Source organism: Rhipicephalus microplus, unplaced genomic scaffold, assembly GCF_043290135.1.
Source record: "Rhipicephalus microplus isolate Deutch F79 unplaced genomic scaffold, USDA_Rmic scaffold_56, whole genome shotgun sequence".
Taxonomy (NCBI): Eukaryota; Metazoa; Arthropoda; class Arachnida; order Ixodida; family Ixodidae; genus Rhipicephalus; species Rhipicephalus microplus.
Window position 1 is genome coordinate 1,286,444 of NW_027464629.1, and position 15,516 is coordinate 1,301,959.

At 46.6% G+C, this 15,516-nt stretch overlaps 1 protein-coding gene across 1 annotated transcript in view; it reads left to right on the plus strand.

Annotated features, from left to right (window-relative positions):
- Positions 1-15,516, plus strand: part of LOC119174293 (homogentisate 1,2-dioxygenase) — a 63,741-nt gene that overhangs the window by 25,431 nt on the left and 22,794 nt on the right. Inside the window, exons 4-9 of the mRNA XM_075884945.1 lie at positions 4,780-4,888; positions 6,503-6,562; positions 10,342-10,433; positions 11,501-11,535; positions 11,661-11,740; positions 13,713-13,812. Of these exons, the coding sequence (XP_075741060.1) occupies positions 4,780-4,888; positions 6,503-6,562; positions 10,342-10,433; positions 11,501-11,535; positions 11,661-11,740; positions 13,713-13,812 (476 nt within the window). The remainder of the gene's footprint in view (positions 1-4,779; positions 4,889-6,502; positions 6,563-10,341; positions 10,434-11,500; positions 11,536-11,660; positions 11,741-13,712; positions 13,813-15,516) is intronic.

Genomic DNA, 15,516 nt, shown 5'->3' on the forward strand with positions numbered 1-15,516 from the left:
TGGGGGAGGGTAGCCCCTGCCCCCCTCTCCTCTCACTGTGGGCACACTTCTGGTAGTGAAACACTTTAAATTAGCTTTGACCACCTGGAGTTCTTCATCGTGCACAGGGCCGTGACTAGGGGGAGTTGAGAGGTTCTGACAATCCCCGAAATTTCTTTATGGTTTAACTTTCCGGGTAATACTTTAGCATTAACACACCTTCACATCGACCATCAGTTACCAAATTTAGCCATTCTACACATAAACAACCCCCGAAAATAAAAATTCTTTGGTACGACCTGATGGTGCCAGTAGACATGCGTACCTTTGCGGTTGAATTTCACCATGGTCGAAAATGTGGACGTCATAATGAAAACAAAATTCTCAGCCGCAATGTCGGCGGCAGCTTTTCACAGTAGCTACTAAGCTGTTGTGGTGAGTCCATAGCAGAAAAATTAGAGTCCCACGTACCTTGGGAATCGATGTTAGGCGCATTGAAAGTAACTCTGCTGTATTTTTTTTTCATTGAGCGAAATGTTACAAAGTGGCCCTAAACATTTGTGCGAATGCACGCACAGCCATACATTAAACATATGTTTTGTATAACCAGTTGTTTACAGTTGCGTAACATTGCAAACGGCGAAATGGCTTTTAGCAACCCCAGAAGCGTTAAGCGGATCCGAAGCGCTGGTGCTCGTGAGGATGGTAGATGTGGATGCTGATTGATTGATATGTGGGGTTTAACGTCCCAAAACCACTATATGATTATGAGAGACGCCGTAGTGCAGGGCTCCGGAAATTTAGACCACCTGGGGTTCTTTAACGTGCACCCAAATCTGAGCACACGGGCCTACAACATTTCCGCCTCCATCGGAAAGGCAGCCGCCGCAGCCGGGATTCGAACCCGCGCCCTGCGGGTCAGCAGCCGAGTACCTTAGCCACTAGACCACCGCGGCGGGGTAGATGTGGATGCTGCTTCATAAACTAATTTCAGCGGATGGCGTTTCACCACAATTGATGCTAACCCGACGTAACGGCTGAATCATTGGAGTTCATATGCAATGTTTATCAAATTGGATAGCCAGCACTGCAACCACAATTGACGTTTCAAAAACATCAGGGTCTATTTGAAAAGTACTTCCAAGACCTGGCGTGGCTCTATGGTAAAATTCTTAACTGGCACGCAGAATGCTTGCGCTCGATTCCTGCTTGAACCCTGATCGATTGATATGTGGGAGTCAACTTCCCAAAACCACCATATGATTATGAGAGACGCCGTAGTAGAGAGAGAGAGAGAGAGAGAGAAAGCTTTATTAAAAGGTCAGTCAATTGCTCAGGCATGGCCCGTCGCCCCTAGCTGTCGGCCGGAATCCCTTGGGACGCGGCAGCAGCAAGGGCTTGACTGATGATGTCGCACTGGACGTTGGGATCTGGGCTGCAGAGCAGGGCCTCCCAGGATTATACAGTGTGAGAACCATCGTTTTGACTTGGACATGTCCACACCATGTGGACCAAATTCGCTACCTCATCACAAAATTTACACTGGGACTGGGAAACTGCAGGGTGCCACTTGCTGTAAAGTGCGGGGTTAGGAAAAACCCCGGTCTGTAACTTTCGCCACAAAACCTCATTTTCTTACTTAGTGAGTTGTCCGCTCTCGGGTATACTTGCCGATTCAGCCTGTAGTGCGCGACGATTTCATGGTATGTGCGCATATACTCGCTTCTTTGTTCGGTAACTTGGGAGGTTCCAGGGGTCGACCGGTAGGTGAGACCTCGGGCGACGGAATGAGCCTCCTCGTTCCCTCTAAGTCCTTGGTGAGCTGGAGCCCAGACAAGCAGAATCTGCTCTTTGGGTACTCCTACCATGTTTAATATACGGACGGCAGTCTCCGTCACCCTTCCCGATTCGTAATTTCTCACAGCGTTTTTGGAGTCGCTGATGACCACCCTGATCCCCTTTTGGCTGATGGCCAAAGCTATGGCCACTTCCTCGGCCTCTACAGTCTCGACACCATGTACTGTGCAGCACGCAATCAGGCCACCATCTCCCCTGACCGCCACTGCCGTGTGTGCCGCTTTGCTTTCATATTCCGCAGCGTCTGTATACGCGATGTCCTGTCGACTAGTGTACCTAAATTGTAATGCCTCTGCCCTGGCTTTACGCCTGCCTTCGTGAAAGGTAGGGCTCATATTTCTGCGTAGCGGAGGTATCTTTATCCTGTCCCTGATCTGTATCGGTATGTCTTTTGAACGCGCTTGCTCACGCGTGGGCTCATAGCCCAATCTCTTTAATATTGCTCTCCCCGTTTTAGATCCGAGTAGTCTTTGATGTTGTGCAGTCACAGTAGCTTCAATTAGCTCATCGAGTGTGTTAGATACCCCCAACTTCATAAGTCTGTCAGTTGACGTGTTTGGGGGAAGTCCGAGCGCGACTTTCACACTTTTCCTGATAATGGTGTCGAGTTTGCCCCGCTCCGCTTGGTTTAATTTTAAATAAGGTGCCACGTACACTATCCTATTTATTATGAAGGTCTGCACTAATCTAAGAAGGTTCACCTCCTTCATCCCAGCATGCCTGTTTGCTATTCGTCTGATGAGACGACATGTCTGATTAGAACTGGCTTCCAACCTAGCAAGAGTTTCAGAATTCTTACGGTTCGCCTGAATCCTTAGTCCAAGGACACGGATACTGTCGACCGCGGGGATCTCTGCGCCGTTAACATACAAGTGGATGCCCACTTCAGGCCTGTTGTGGAGCCGCCGTTTTCCGGCGGGCATGAGGAAGAGTGCTTCCGACTTTTCGGCCGAGAATTTGAGTCCTTTGGGCTCCAGGTACTCCACGATTCACACCATTTACAAGGGCAGTGACGGCCAAATTGAAGGCTCTCTGCAAACCGTAGTAGAGAGCTCCGGAAATTTCGGCCATCTGGGGTTCTTTAACGTGCGCCGAAATTTGAGCAGATGGGCCTACATTATTTCCGCCTCCATCAGAAATGCAGCCGCCGCAGCCGGGATTCGATCCTGCGACCTGCGGGTAAGCAGTCCTGCTTGGACCCTAACATTTATTCATTGCATTCGTCAGGTGAACTCTGCGGATGTGAGCTTTTTCTTGACGCTCAGGCGTTAAAATTACCCATGTGTGTTCTCGCCATCACTCGATAGATATGAAGTGTCAATCACCTGTGGCACGTACCCGCATATCAATGGCCAATACCCGCCCACGGGTATGTGCCACTGTTTGGCGGAAAGCGTTTCACGACGTATGCAATGGGATTGTGACATGTCATGACCAGGAAGTCGTACGCGTCAAACCATCTTACCCTCCCTTACTAATTTTGGTTAATCCCAAGTTGAGGGGTGATCACGAGGGCACCCATACGTAGGCGGTTGGATAAATAGATAGATAGATAGATAGATAGATAGATAGATAGATAGATAGATAGATAGATAGATCCCCGTGGTGCTTTATGTGTTTCACCTCATGGCGGTGCTCTGCTGCGGCAATGGTTATCGCTGAGTATCAATTACTATGCAATGCATATACGATCCTAAGTCTCCAGGTTTCTGCTCCATAGTTAAGTACCGGCAAGATACAGCTGTTATATACCTTCCTCTTGAGGGATAGTGACAATCTACCTGTCATAATTTGAGAGTGCTTGCCGAATGTGCTCCACCCCATTCTTGTTCTTCTAGTTACTTCAATCTCGTGGTTCGGCTCTGCGGTTATTACCTGCCCTAAGTAGACATAGTCTTTTACAACTGCAAGTGCACTATTACCTATCTCGAAGCGCTGCTCCTTGCCGAGGTTGTTGTTCATTACTTTGGTTTTCTGCAGATTAATTTTAGGACCCACCTTTCTGCTCTCCTTGTCTAACTCCGTAATCATGAGTTGCAATTCGTCCCCGAACTACTCAGCAATGCAATGTCATCGGCGAAGCGCAGGTTACTAAGGTATTTTCCATTGACTCTTATCCCTAACTGTTCCCATTCTAGGGTTCAGCTTAAATTGAGGACGCAGCGAGCAATGGAAAGAAAAATGGTAGGTGTAACCTTAAGAGACAAGAAGAGAGCAGAGTGGATTAGGGAACAAACGGGGGTTAAGGATATAATAGCTAAAATCAAGAAGAAATGGACATGGGCAGGGCATGTAGCGCGTAGACAGGATAACCGCTGGTCATTAAGGGTAACTGACTGGATTCCCAGAGAAGGGAAGCGGGTTAGGGGGAGACAGAAGGTTAGGTGGGCAGATGAGATTAAGAAGTTTGCGGGTATAAATTGGCAGCAGCAAGCACAGGACCGGGTTAACTGGCGGAACATGGGAGAGGCCTTTGTCCTGCAGTGGACGTAGTCAGGCTGATGATGATGATGATGATGATGATGATGATGATGATGATGATGATGATACGATCCTAGCCACTTCAGGGACTTGTGAGCATTGCATGATTGTCGGGTCTTTTTAAAAATCTTTCGCCGCTATGCAGCGATAGTTTGTTGTGTAACATGCAACTTGTGCGGCCGTAGACGTATGCGCATTTTATGCAGTTAGGTCATATCTGTTTATAAGACCAATTATTTGTAAGTATACTGCAGCATTAGCAAGGAGGTATAGACCACAGTAAACGTTTGCAAGTACTTAGGTGCCACGTGTTTTGCTGATCGTTTGTAAAATGCAGATATCATTGAAATAATGGGTACAACTGGAAACGCGTTGAACGAAATCTATGTAAAAATCTAGGGTGATAGGAGGGCCACCGTGTGAATGTTCCATACCTCTAATGCTAATCACCTATACTTGCAGCTGGCTCTACCGCATCAGACCGTCGGTACAGCACACGCCGTTTACAAAGTACAATGGCAACAAGAACCTCACCTCCGACTGGAACTCCAACCACCCGAACCCTAACCAGGTGCGTGTTCAGGTCACATTACTGCACTACGAGCACACCAGTATTATTCGCGTGAATGCGCACGTATTCAATCTTCGGCACATGTTTGCATGGTTTACAAGTAGTTTTTCTTTAGATAATAGTGATGTAGGCGAGAACGTTACTGATCATTCTTTTTTATCATAATGTTCACATCGAGCACTGTCTATCAGGCCACTGATTATGATACACTATAGAGATGAGGAAGACGGGAAACTTATTTACTGCTCTCACACTATGATATTGGAGCAGTAGCACTACGACTCGTCTATCACTACTACTACTACTACTACTACTACTACTACTACTACCTTGCTTCTTCAATACTTTTAAACATCATGAAGGTGCAACTATAGACAACACCCAGAAAGAGACAGACGAGGAAGGGTGCAAACTACCAACTGGCTATATTAAAAAAAATCTCAGCATATCCACGGGGTGAATGATGACGAGTGGGCGAAGCTCCGGAGGGAATCATCGGTAAACCGTGAATCTACTGTTTTTAGTTCATGCTCCCTACCGGGCTGCAGAAATTAGGCGCCTTCTTCCTTTTCTCACCGCTACCACCACCACCATCCGACGACTCCGAGCGCGCGCCAACAGTGAGCGAATTTTATTACAACGCTCCCCTAGCGTACATCGCCGAACTATTGCCTTCAACCAATGGCATGCGACATATGTGACATCATTCATATTATAACATTTCGCATCTTTCGTCATCAACAAGTACCGCCAACTAGTTTTAAATTTATCAACTACAAGCATCATCAATTACAAGAACTGCCATCTAGTTTTAAAGTTATCACTAAAAGCATCACCAATTACAAGTCGTCTGTCAACCCGTCCGTGCTTCCGTCCGTCCGCGTGAACATCCGTGCATCCATCCATGCGTCTGTCCGTCTGCCCGTGCATCCGTCTGTGAGTCCGTCCATCCACTTGTCTGTCTGTTCGTGCGTGTATCTGTCCGTAGGTCCGCGCGTCTATTCATCTGTTCCTCTGTCTGCTAGTCTGTTTGTCCATCCGTCCGTGCGTCCTTCTAGTGAACACTCCAAGTACCGTGTTCTCCCATCTCATATCCCCTGTGGCACATACACGTTCTAGAGCGGGTATGTGCCACCGGTGGCTACGTACTACTACGTACATACAAGCAATGGACAGACCCACGCCTTCAGAATATTCGCACCTAAAAAAGATAAACACCTTTTTATATTGCCATCCCACACAGGGCCACCGCCACAACAACCACGAAAATTTAAGCCACACAGAAGTGTTTAAGTGAAACCTCGATTGCGTTGTAGAATGCCGAATTCCAATTTCTTTCTCGTCCGGTTTAAATTTTCGTGATTGTTGTGGCGGTGCCCCTTCGTTGGATGTTGATTCATAGAGTTGTTTCTATTTTTTCAATAGGGCCAGTTAATAGTTCGCGCCCATACTCGTCTGTATCTTTCTCTGTGTTGTGTATAGTTGCGGCCTCACGAGGTTTCTATGTGAAAGCGCCGACTCGCCCAACAGTCAACTCTTTTGAAAGATGCCCTGGAGCGTCGCTGATTTTCGCAAGAGTTCTGTAACGCTGATTGCGTTATCGTTTTGTTACAGCTGCGGTGGAAGCCATTCAGCATTCCGGAGCAGGGCAAGGCATCTGTTGACTTTGTTGACGTAAGTTGAGCAACGAGAGTACACTTGGACACTGTTCACAAAAATCACTGTGCGAAGGAGTTCACGCTGCTGGTAAAGGACGTAGTGTTTAGGGAAAGAGTTTGACAATTCAGAAAACTTGGTACTCTACAACGGGAGGGTAGAAATCTGTTTCTGAGTGAAAAAAGACGTGTTTAGTAAAGACTTGTTAACAATTCATGGTACGAGTTACTCTATTATGGGAGAGCATAAAGCCGTCCTGTGAGTCTCAACGAATGGCAGATGGTGTTTAGAAAAAATTGTATTTACACTATGTACAGAGCACAGATTATGTGTGACGAATCCGTACTCTAGATTACATTCACATTTTCACAATTGCTCATCACATAAACACAACACAAAAAGTGACATTTTCACATACAGCAAACTGCAGAAATCAGATCAACAGGACATGAGATATCAAAGTGGCGAACACAGTTCCAAAGGGCAAGGCCACAAGCTCATCAACCCTGACCTGATGGTACGGCTTCGCATCATGTCGGCCAAAAATAAGTAGCACTCGTTCATGTTCAACGTTGACAAAAGGGCATAAACGATGGCGCAGAAACTCGAGCTCTCCCAAGAAGACGAGTAGAAATGCGAACACCTCACATGTCCCCAATAGTGCTCACGAGGCACGTGAACGGCTATTCTCAGTGACGACTTCGCAGCAGTTACGCCAAAGGCTGAACAGGCCCGCAACTATTAAGAATGCCGTGAAACGCCCCCATCGGAACCGGTCACCGAACACAAACTCTCGTACACGTTGGTCACGAAAACCAGCATGGACCACACGCCAAGAAGGAGGGTGACCCCACATTCTATCGTCACATGCTGGTTGACCCCAATCATGACGCAGTCAGGTCAAATGGACTCGCGTACCACCAGTAATCGTTGTAGCCCAAGGAGGTTTTTGTATACATATATATAGCCGATCGCGAGTGGGGAACAAGCCCCAGTCCCATCGCCAAACGAAGTGATGAAGATGACCTGGCAACGCCGCTGCGGCCATGTGCTCCCATGGGTGACTCATGACCACATGACGGTGTCGGGGTACCAAAGGCTTCAAAAGTCCACGCGTCCGTCCCTGCGTTCGTCCATGCATCCGCCCCTGCGTCCGTCCATGCCTCCATCCGTCCGTGCAGCCATCCGTGCGTCTGTCCATGCATCTGTCTGTGTGTCCCTTCGTCCATCTAGTCAACACTCCAAGTACCACCACCTCGCACATTTCCGATGGAGGCGGAAATGTTGTAGGCCCGTGTACTCAGATTTGGGTGCACGTTAAAGAACCCCAGGTGGTCAAAATTTCCGGAGCCCTCCACTACGGCGTCTCTCATAATCAAATAGTGGTTTTGGGACGTTAAACCCCACAAATCAATCAATCAATCAAATCAAATCAACCATCACCTCGCAACTTTTCATCATATATTCCGCATATAGAAGTACCGTAATATAGCGGAAATTTCAAGGACTAAACGAGAGTCGGCACTCGGGCACTTTCTCACGACCTGCGGTTCGTGTCTATACTTCCCACCGTTCACCGCTTCTAGTTCATGTATACTAGTTCACTATAATCATGGCACTGTGACCCAACCCTCGCTAAATCTTGCTGAGAGCCAGGGAGTTTATGCCCAGCGAGCTTATCGTGGCAACACTTTCTGTTTGGATAGTACTCAAAGTGCGTCCTTCTGTTACAAGTTTTTTTCAGTAAGCATCAAACTCAAGGCAAATATTATTGGAGATTGCTATTGAAAATTAGGATAAGACGAAAGAGATTGCTTGACGTATATTAGACACTGATATGTCTCATGTGTTAAGTAAGAAGTTTCCTTCACATGCTCGAGTTGGTATTCAACCCTAATCCTCGTATTCACAAACGCTCCTGGACTCGAATTTCGTCCTTCACTTGACTGACCCCCGTATTCTAGAACGCCACTTCTCTCAAACGCTTCACCTTCACTAGAGAAAGCCGATGGGAGCACCGTCTCTAGGCAGGGCAAGTCACTGCATATTAACGATAATCTTCTGTGATTCTTGAAAAGCGCAGTGCCATTTTCAGCCGAGAAGTGGCGCAGTGCTCAACTCTCTCAAGTGAAGGTTGAAAGTCGAGTCGAGGAGTGTTTGTGAATACGGGGGTAAGTCACCAAAAGTACTCGTCTCTGTAAGTTATATATAGTTGTTTCATCAGAAATAACTATATATCTTCTTACTTATGATTAACTTGCGTGGGTTTCATCCTCACTTGAAAAGGGTGCGCACGTGCCGCTCCTCTAGCCTGTCTAACAACTACTACGACGACGACTACATACATCGTGGACGCACGACTCACTGCATAGGGAGTTTCACCCCAAAGAAGTTGTTAAAGGGTCCCTGAAATGGTTTTTTCACAGTTCGTTTTTGATTAGACCACTGCTGGAGCAAATCATTGGCACCAGAGTTCAATCAAAACATCTATTATTAACAGAGCTACGAGTACTAAAACGTACCGTCCTCCTCCGCTCCGCCTTTCACCCTTAACTGCCCTCAACTCTTCCTTCGAGCGCTCGGAGCCAAGCTCCGCCTTCACGGCACCTGCGTCACGACGTGGCGTGAGACCGCATACGCGTAAATTTCGCCGCAGATACGATACCGGCCGTCTGTGCTGCGCGTTCCACAACCAATCAGATCAGCTGGAAACGACGACATCAGTGGGGCAGAGCGTGTGACTTAGTGCATGGGTGGTTGAAAACGCGTTTGGCTGAGCCGCAGCGATCTGCAGCGATCTCAAGTGATTCGCAAGTTGAAAGCGTTGTAGCGAATTACACAGTTTACGCAGAGCGCTCAAATCAGTCTCTAAATTACCCTTAGGACTTGGTCTACCGGCCCAATGTGTTTGCGAAAAATCGTCAAAACCGTTTCAGGGTTCTTTTTACGATTCAGAGTACTCGGCTCTCTACTACAAGAGAGCTGAAAGTCGTCCCTGGGGCCTCACACAGAGGGCTTTCAAGGGCGTTTAGAAAAAAGTGTTTAACGACTTAAAGCCCTTGGTAATCTACTAAGTGGGTGTGTTCAGAAAAAGTGGGTAACGATTTAGAGCACAAGGTACTCTACTATGGGAAACGATTTAGAGTACAGGGTAGCCGCTACGGAAGCATACAGTGACTTGGGATATGAGCGAATCACCTAATACCAGACCGTATATATGCATACGAAGAGAGGAGAACATTTCTCCGGTGTTCATGGTGAAACCATACCAATTAGGCCAGTTTAGCGTGCTTGAGAGTGTTCGTTTTATATGTGCGCATGCTCACTTCATAACGATGCATTAATATTATACTGTAAGAATAACGAGAGAAAAAAGGAAACATGTGATGCCTAGTATTTCAACAGGTTTCTTAGGCAGAGACACCTGTACAAATGGGTATCGCAGACGTCCAAGTTTTTAACATTTATTTTGTTCAAAGAGAGAGAAAGAGAGAGAGAGAGATAAAGATGCAAGGAAAGGCAGGGAGGTTAACCAGACGCACATCCGGTTTGCTACCCTACACTGGGGAAGGGATGAAGGGGAGAAAAGAGGTGTTCTTATGTGGGCTATTAGGTTAATGAACATTATGGCTGAACAGCGAAAAAACAGGGCAGCGAAGAGTAACGTGTCAGGTGTGTTCACTATGCCGTTTTTTTGTTTTGTTTCCTTTTTTGCGCTGTCCTGCGAAGTGTTTTTTCTCCTTGCCAACGAAAGACGATGATTTACTGTTCACCGTTTAATCGGCTCTTTTTTGCAGGGTCTGAACACAGTTTGTGGAGCGGGTGACGCCAGGACACGCCATGGAGTCGCCGTTCATGTGTACTGCTGTAATATCTCGATGAAGGACAAGTAGGTGCCGAATTATTGCGAGATTGACTGCATTTTAAATACAAATGCATTTCTCAATCGGGCTAAAATGTCAGGCATCCGGCGTTGTCCGCGGCGTCTGCGCGCCGGCAGGTGTTATCTCTTCGCTCTCACTCCCTATCCAATAGCAATACCTGTGGGCACGCGCGCTTATGCTTCTCCCCAGAAACCGGAGCATGTGGCGCGAGAGAGTGTAGGAGAGGGTAGGTGCAGAGCATGGTGCAAGAATAATCTTAGGTGCACGCTTCGCCACTCCTTTTCTCACCGTTTGCTCTCTCTCATCCCTGCGCACCACTCGCCCGTCCACTCGCGCTTCACTCTCGACCGTTCGCTGACTGCGCGTGCCTCCCAATAACATCCGGAAATGTGTGCTCGAGACGCTGCTGTGAAATGCCGAGCCGAGAACGCTGGCAGTTTACTCTGCCCTTCGCTAGCTCCTCACTCTCAGTCGTTCGCTGGCTGGGCGCCTCTCAAGGCGATAGTGGAAGTCGGTGAAGGCGAATGTTGAACGGCAACGGTACCCTCTCTCGGCACTAAAAATGCATTCTCATTTCCTCACGAATTTCCTTCGGGGAAGTGGGACAGTTTCTTTAACGAAATGTTCTTTTTTGTATGACCATAAGATATGATATATTTAAATAGAAAACAAATTCAGTGGTTAATTGACTAGGAAGACTAAATGAGCATCATAAGCAAGCTACATGTTGCTAAACATCTGCCACGTTGGATCAGTAATTATAGTGCTAGGCTGCTGACCCGAAGGTCTCGCGTTCAATCCCGCGGCCATGGTAGTCGATTTAGGTAAAGGCGTAATGATAGACGCCCGTGTACCGTGCAATATCAGCGCACGTAAAAGAACGCGGAATGGTCGAAAGTTTCGTTGCCATCAACTGTGGCATCCGTCACAATCATACAGCTGGTTTTGAGATGTAAAATTCCGGATATTCTCATTACATGTAGCTAAGCCTCCTTGAACTTTACTAAAAAGAAGTCTTGTGAAAAAACTGCAACTTTTAAAGGAATTTTTTTCGCTGTTTCTTTCTATTCAGGGCCATGTACAACTCCGATGGAGATTTCCTAATAGGCAAGTCTATCAACCACTTCCCTTTAAAAATAGTACTCGATGTTAACTTGAAGAAAATTGTGAAGTCATGCGCTGAGGACAGGGTGCGAGTATTTATACCACTGCTTGTTCTTCGCCCCTTTCAGTTCCCCAGCAAGGTAGCCTGAACGTCGTCACCGAGTTCGGCAGGATGCACGTGGAACCCAACGAGATCTGCGTCATTCAGGTGAGGGACAACAAAGATTCAGAGGATATGGTGGCACCCCGTTGTTGTTGAGTTTAAGGCGAAATTGTTGCCTCACCACTAAAGCGCCGTGTTTTCTGATAAATAAAAAAAACTTAATCAGCACTCACCATTAAAGCTTTTGTTGATTCTAATGCATACGTTAAACTCAGATTTCTTAAAGGACACTATCAATGTTGAAAGGACATTTTAAAAGCTACCAATTATCTGTAGGAAAGCGCGCACCTCTACCAGTGGCAGCAACCTCTTAAACTACGCTTGCATCTATTACAACCAGCTTTAAGGTAGTAATCCGAACAAACGTAGTTGTTTTGTGCTCAAGTATATTTACAAAAGAGGCACTCTGATAAACACAGGCATTTTTCTTTACCCTCTTTTTGCTATCCGTGGTAGTTAAAGCCTGCATCAGAACAGAATATAGCATAGAAACACTTGGTCTGCTTAGGCTAATGAAATAAGATTAAATAAAAGTGTCGTAGTTATTAAGCGAATTGGCTTTTCTTTCAAATAAAGCTATGCACCCATAATATATTTATGCAATGAAGCTTTTAACTTCGGCCAGAACCATCGATATTGTAGAAGTTTTATTTAGTTAGAAGATTGTGAATATTTCGAAAACTAGAAGTAAGTGTTCGAGCGCGAGAGCATGGCAGAGAAGAAGGAGTCTCGCTTGGCACCCGTGACACAGGAATTTAATTGGCATTGGCTTAATTCAGTTATGCGTACGGAAAAGCACTGTTAATTATATTATTTAGCATGACTACACGTTTTTTCGAGGCGTGTACCTTGTTCCACTTCCGCCTTCTCAGCTCGCTGCTTCCTCTCGCTTTTAGTTCTAGCAGAGTTGTCAGTTCCACTTCCAATAAGTGGATTTGGACTGCTTCTTTCTTTCGCCGATTCTCTTGTGCAATTTTCCGGTCGCTTGCCGCGTTTAGGGGTGCAAATAAGCATTTTCCCCGCAAATATAGTTATTTTCGTGATCATGGAACGCTCACCTGTGCGCGTTAGTCGTTCCCCAATAGCCTATTTGTCGGTGGCCTTGAGGCAGTTAAGTGTTGAAGACAAAGATACATTGGGGGAATGAGCAAGTAACTTGTATCATGCACTGTCAAACGAACCAAATGGAAACTATCGTGGAGATAATATTAAGAGGCACCTTTTTGCTTTCGTTCAGTTTTGTGCATAATTTCGCTGTACAATTCGCTTAGATAATTTTTAAACTCCCCTTCGTATTTGAGTGACACACTTTTATTGTAAATTAATTATAAGTTAAAGAATGTACAATTTCGCTTAGATGATTTTTAAACTCCCCTTCGTATCTGAGTGACACATTTTTATTGTAAATAATTATAAGTTAAAAAATGAGAAAGTTGATTATGTTTCCGCATCTTTTGAGCGTCTCCTGTGATGAGTATTAGCTTGTTTTCTTGATAATATCTGGCAACACCGAGGTTCAACGACGAATCTTGGCTTTTTTCAGCTACCATATGTGCCGACGAATGCCACCGAGCCACCCTTTCTATATTTATGCGATGCAATAACGGCTCCTCCTCTGTCCTCACGCCAGATGGCGCGGCGACGCGTGCTACCGGCTGTGGTAGTTGCTATGCAACGGTTCAGCTCGCTGAGCGGCCACCGGCCACAGCGAAACGGAGAGAACAGGGCCACTGTAGCTCTCGCTACAAGAAACCCTTTGTGTGTTTTACAAGTGAACAGCCACCATGACGTTCACTTTCGTAGTCGGTACACTTGAAAGATGCACGTTACTTCTCGATCTTACAGATTTTGGGCCAGCCTTTGTAGAGATGCTGCATCGCACTATCGTGGATTGTCCATATTAGGCAAAACAACGAGACGGCGCGAGTGAAGTATGATATTCGTAACAGAAACGAAATTGACAGAAGTTGATGGCGCGTCCTGACAGCGATGGCACTGGTTATTCTGCCTCTTGCAGCAAGGAATGCGTTTTCAAGTTTACGTGTCCGGTCCCAGCCGCGGCTACGTCCTCGAGGTCTTCGACAACCACTTCGTGCTGCCAAACCTTGGTCCTATCGGTGAGCGCATTCCTGTATAGTTTCTCTCGTGTCACGGTATAGAAAAAAATTAAGGCAACTTCGCACTATACTGCTGACAAGCCTGAAGGAACTTAAATTGGCCTTGCACCATTTTCTGAGCATAGACAGAAAACGCTGCCTTATGTAGTCGAAGCTCTCGGGACCGCGCGAGCCTAATACTGTAGCGTAGCACGAGGTCCGGAATTTGCAATAAATTCGCAAAACTAACAAAAACATTGATTTGCCTTTTCGCTACAAAGGCGCTACATGCTCAAAAATTACGGCGTCGCAAGTGAAGTATCAGCCATTGGTTGATTTGAGCATGGCACGCTCGGTTGTTACTGGGGCCGCCACGAAAGGCCGCAACTTGTCCACGCGTGCGCGCGATCACCCTGAAAGGCTGCGCATTCAAAGGAAAAATAAAGAGAAAACATGCTCAAAATCACGAGGCGCGCATGACGAATTTTCTTCTCTGTGCCTTCTGTGTGCTTAGCGTTTAGCGCTTTAGTCGGGACGAGAAAAAAAGAGAAAGCAATAGCAGCGTGCGACAAATATTTGCAACTCCGCTTGTACTGGAAGGGCTGTGTGAATTTTTGCAGTGGTTAATTCGTGAGGCAATAAGCTCATTTAGTGAATCCATTCCAGGGCTACACGGAAAAGTGTTGGAGGGCCCCTTTACAAGGGCACTGACATAGCAGAGCGCACAGGGGAGCCAGCAGAGTGGCAGGAGAGGGGAGCTGATACGCTTCCACTGAGGTTATCTAAGAAAGCGCCATGTTACCCCCTTTCTGTTAGTCGGATTTACACGCTCATTGTTTGAAGCTCAGGTTTCTTTTCCCAGATGATCATGCATAGGGCCGCCCGTTGCGAGAATGAAGTCACTACGTCGTTTTCATTGGACATGAAAGTGTTTTATGCCGGGGTCCACGATGGCTCCGCTGGCGTATTTCTGTCACAGATAAGATGTATGACGTAGTAAAATAAGAGACTGCAAAGAAAAAAAAAGCCTGATAGAGAAGTTCCGTAGCAGGGCGTCGGACCAGTGACCTCTCACTTTCCAGCGCGGGACGCGCTGTGTGTTGGAATGAAAATGAAATGGCGCTAATAGTATAGTACATAAGTATATTCACACAGTGACGATAAGCGCTCTGGTGTTAGTGAGGACACACTCGATGAGTAACAAAGTTCCGTTAGCATGCTTGACAACGTATGCTTCGCGGTTTCAGTGAGGAACCCTCGCTGCTCCACTCAAGCCGCGAAGCGTACATTCTAAAGCATGCTAACGGCAAACCATTTATATACACCATATACCGTTGACAGTCCTCAGAGCTCCTCAACTTCACGGCGTTTTCGTCATCAGTAGCGAGATGGCGCAACGGGCTCACGCATCTCTTTGAGCGTGTGCCTCCACGGGCATGGTCTCTCCTGCGTGCACGTATCAGATCAGACTTCTGATTCAGGACAGCACAAAGGAAACTTCGCTCACTGCTGTGGTCACGTTCAGACAAGGAGCACGCTGCTCACATACAACAATAAAGTAAGAATTGTGACGTTTGTTCGCGCTCGTCCTATATTTGTGCGTTTGATTCGTGCGTCTTTATGCTTGAACAGCGTACTTTGACTGTCGAACTGAGATATTTGTTCGTCCGCGCTCATGCTGCTTAGGCTCATCTCGTGGCTGATTTCTGCATGAGATGTGCACTG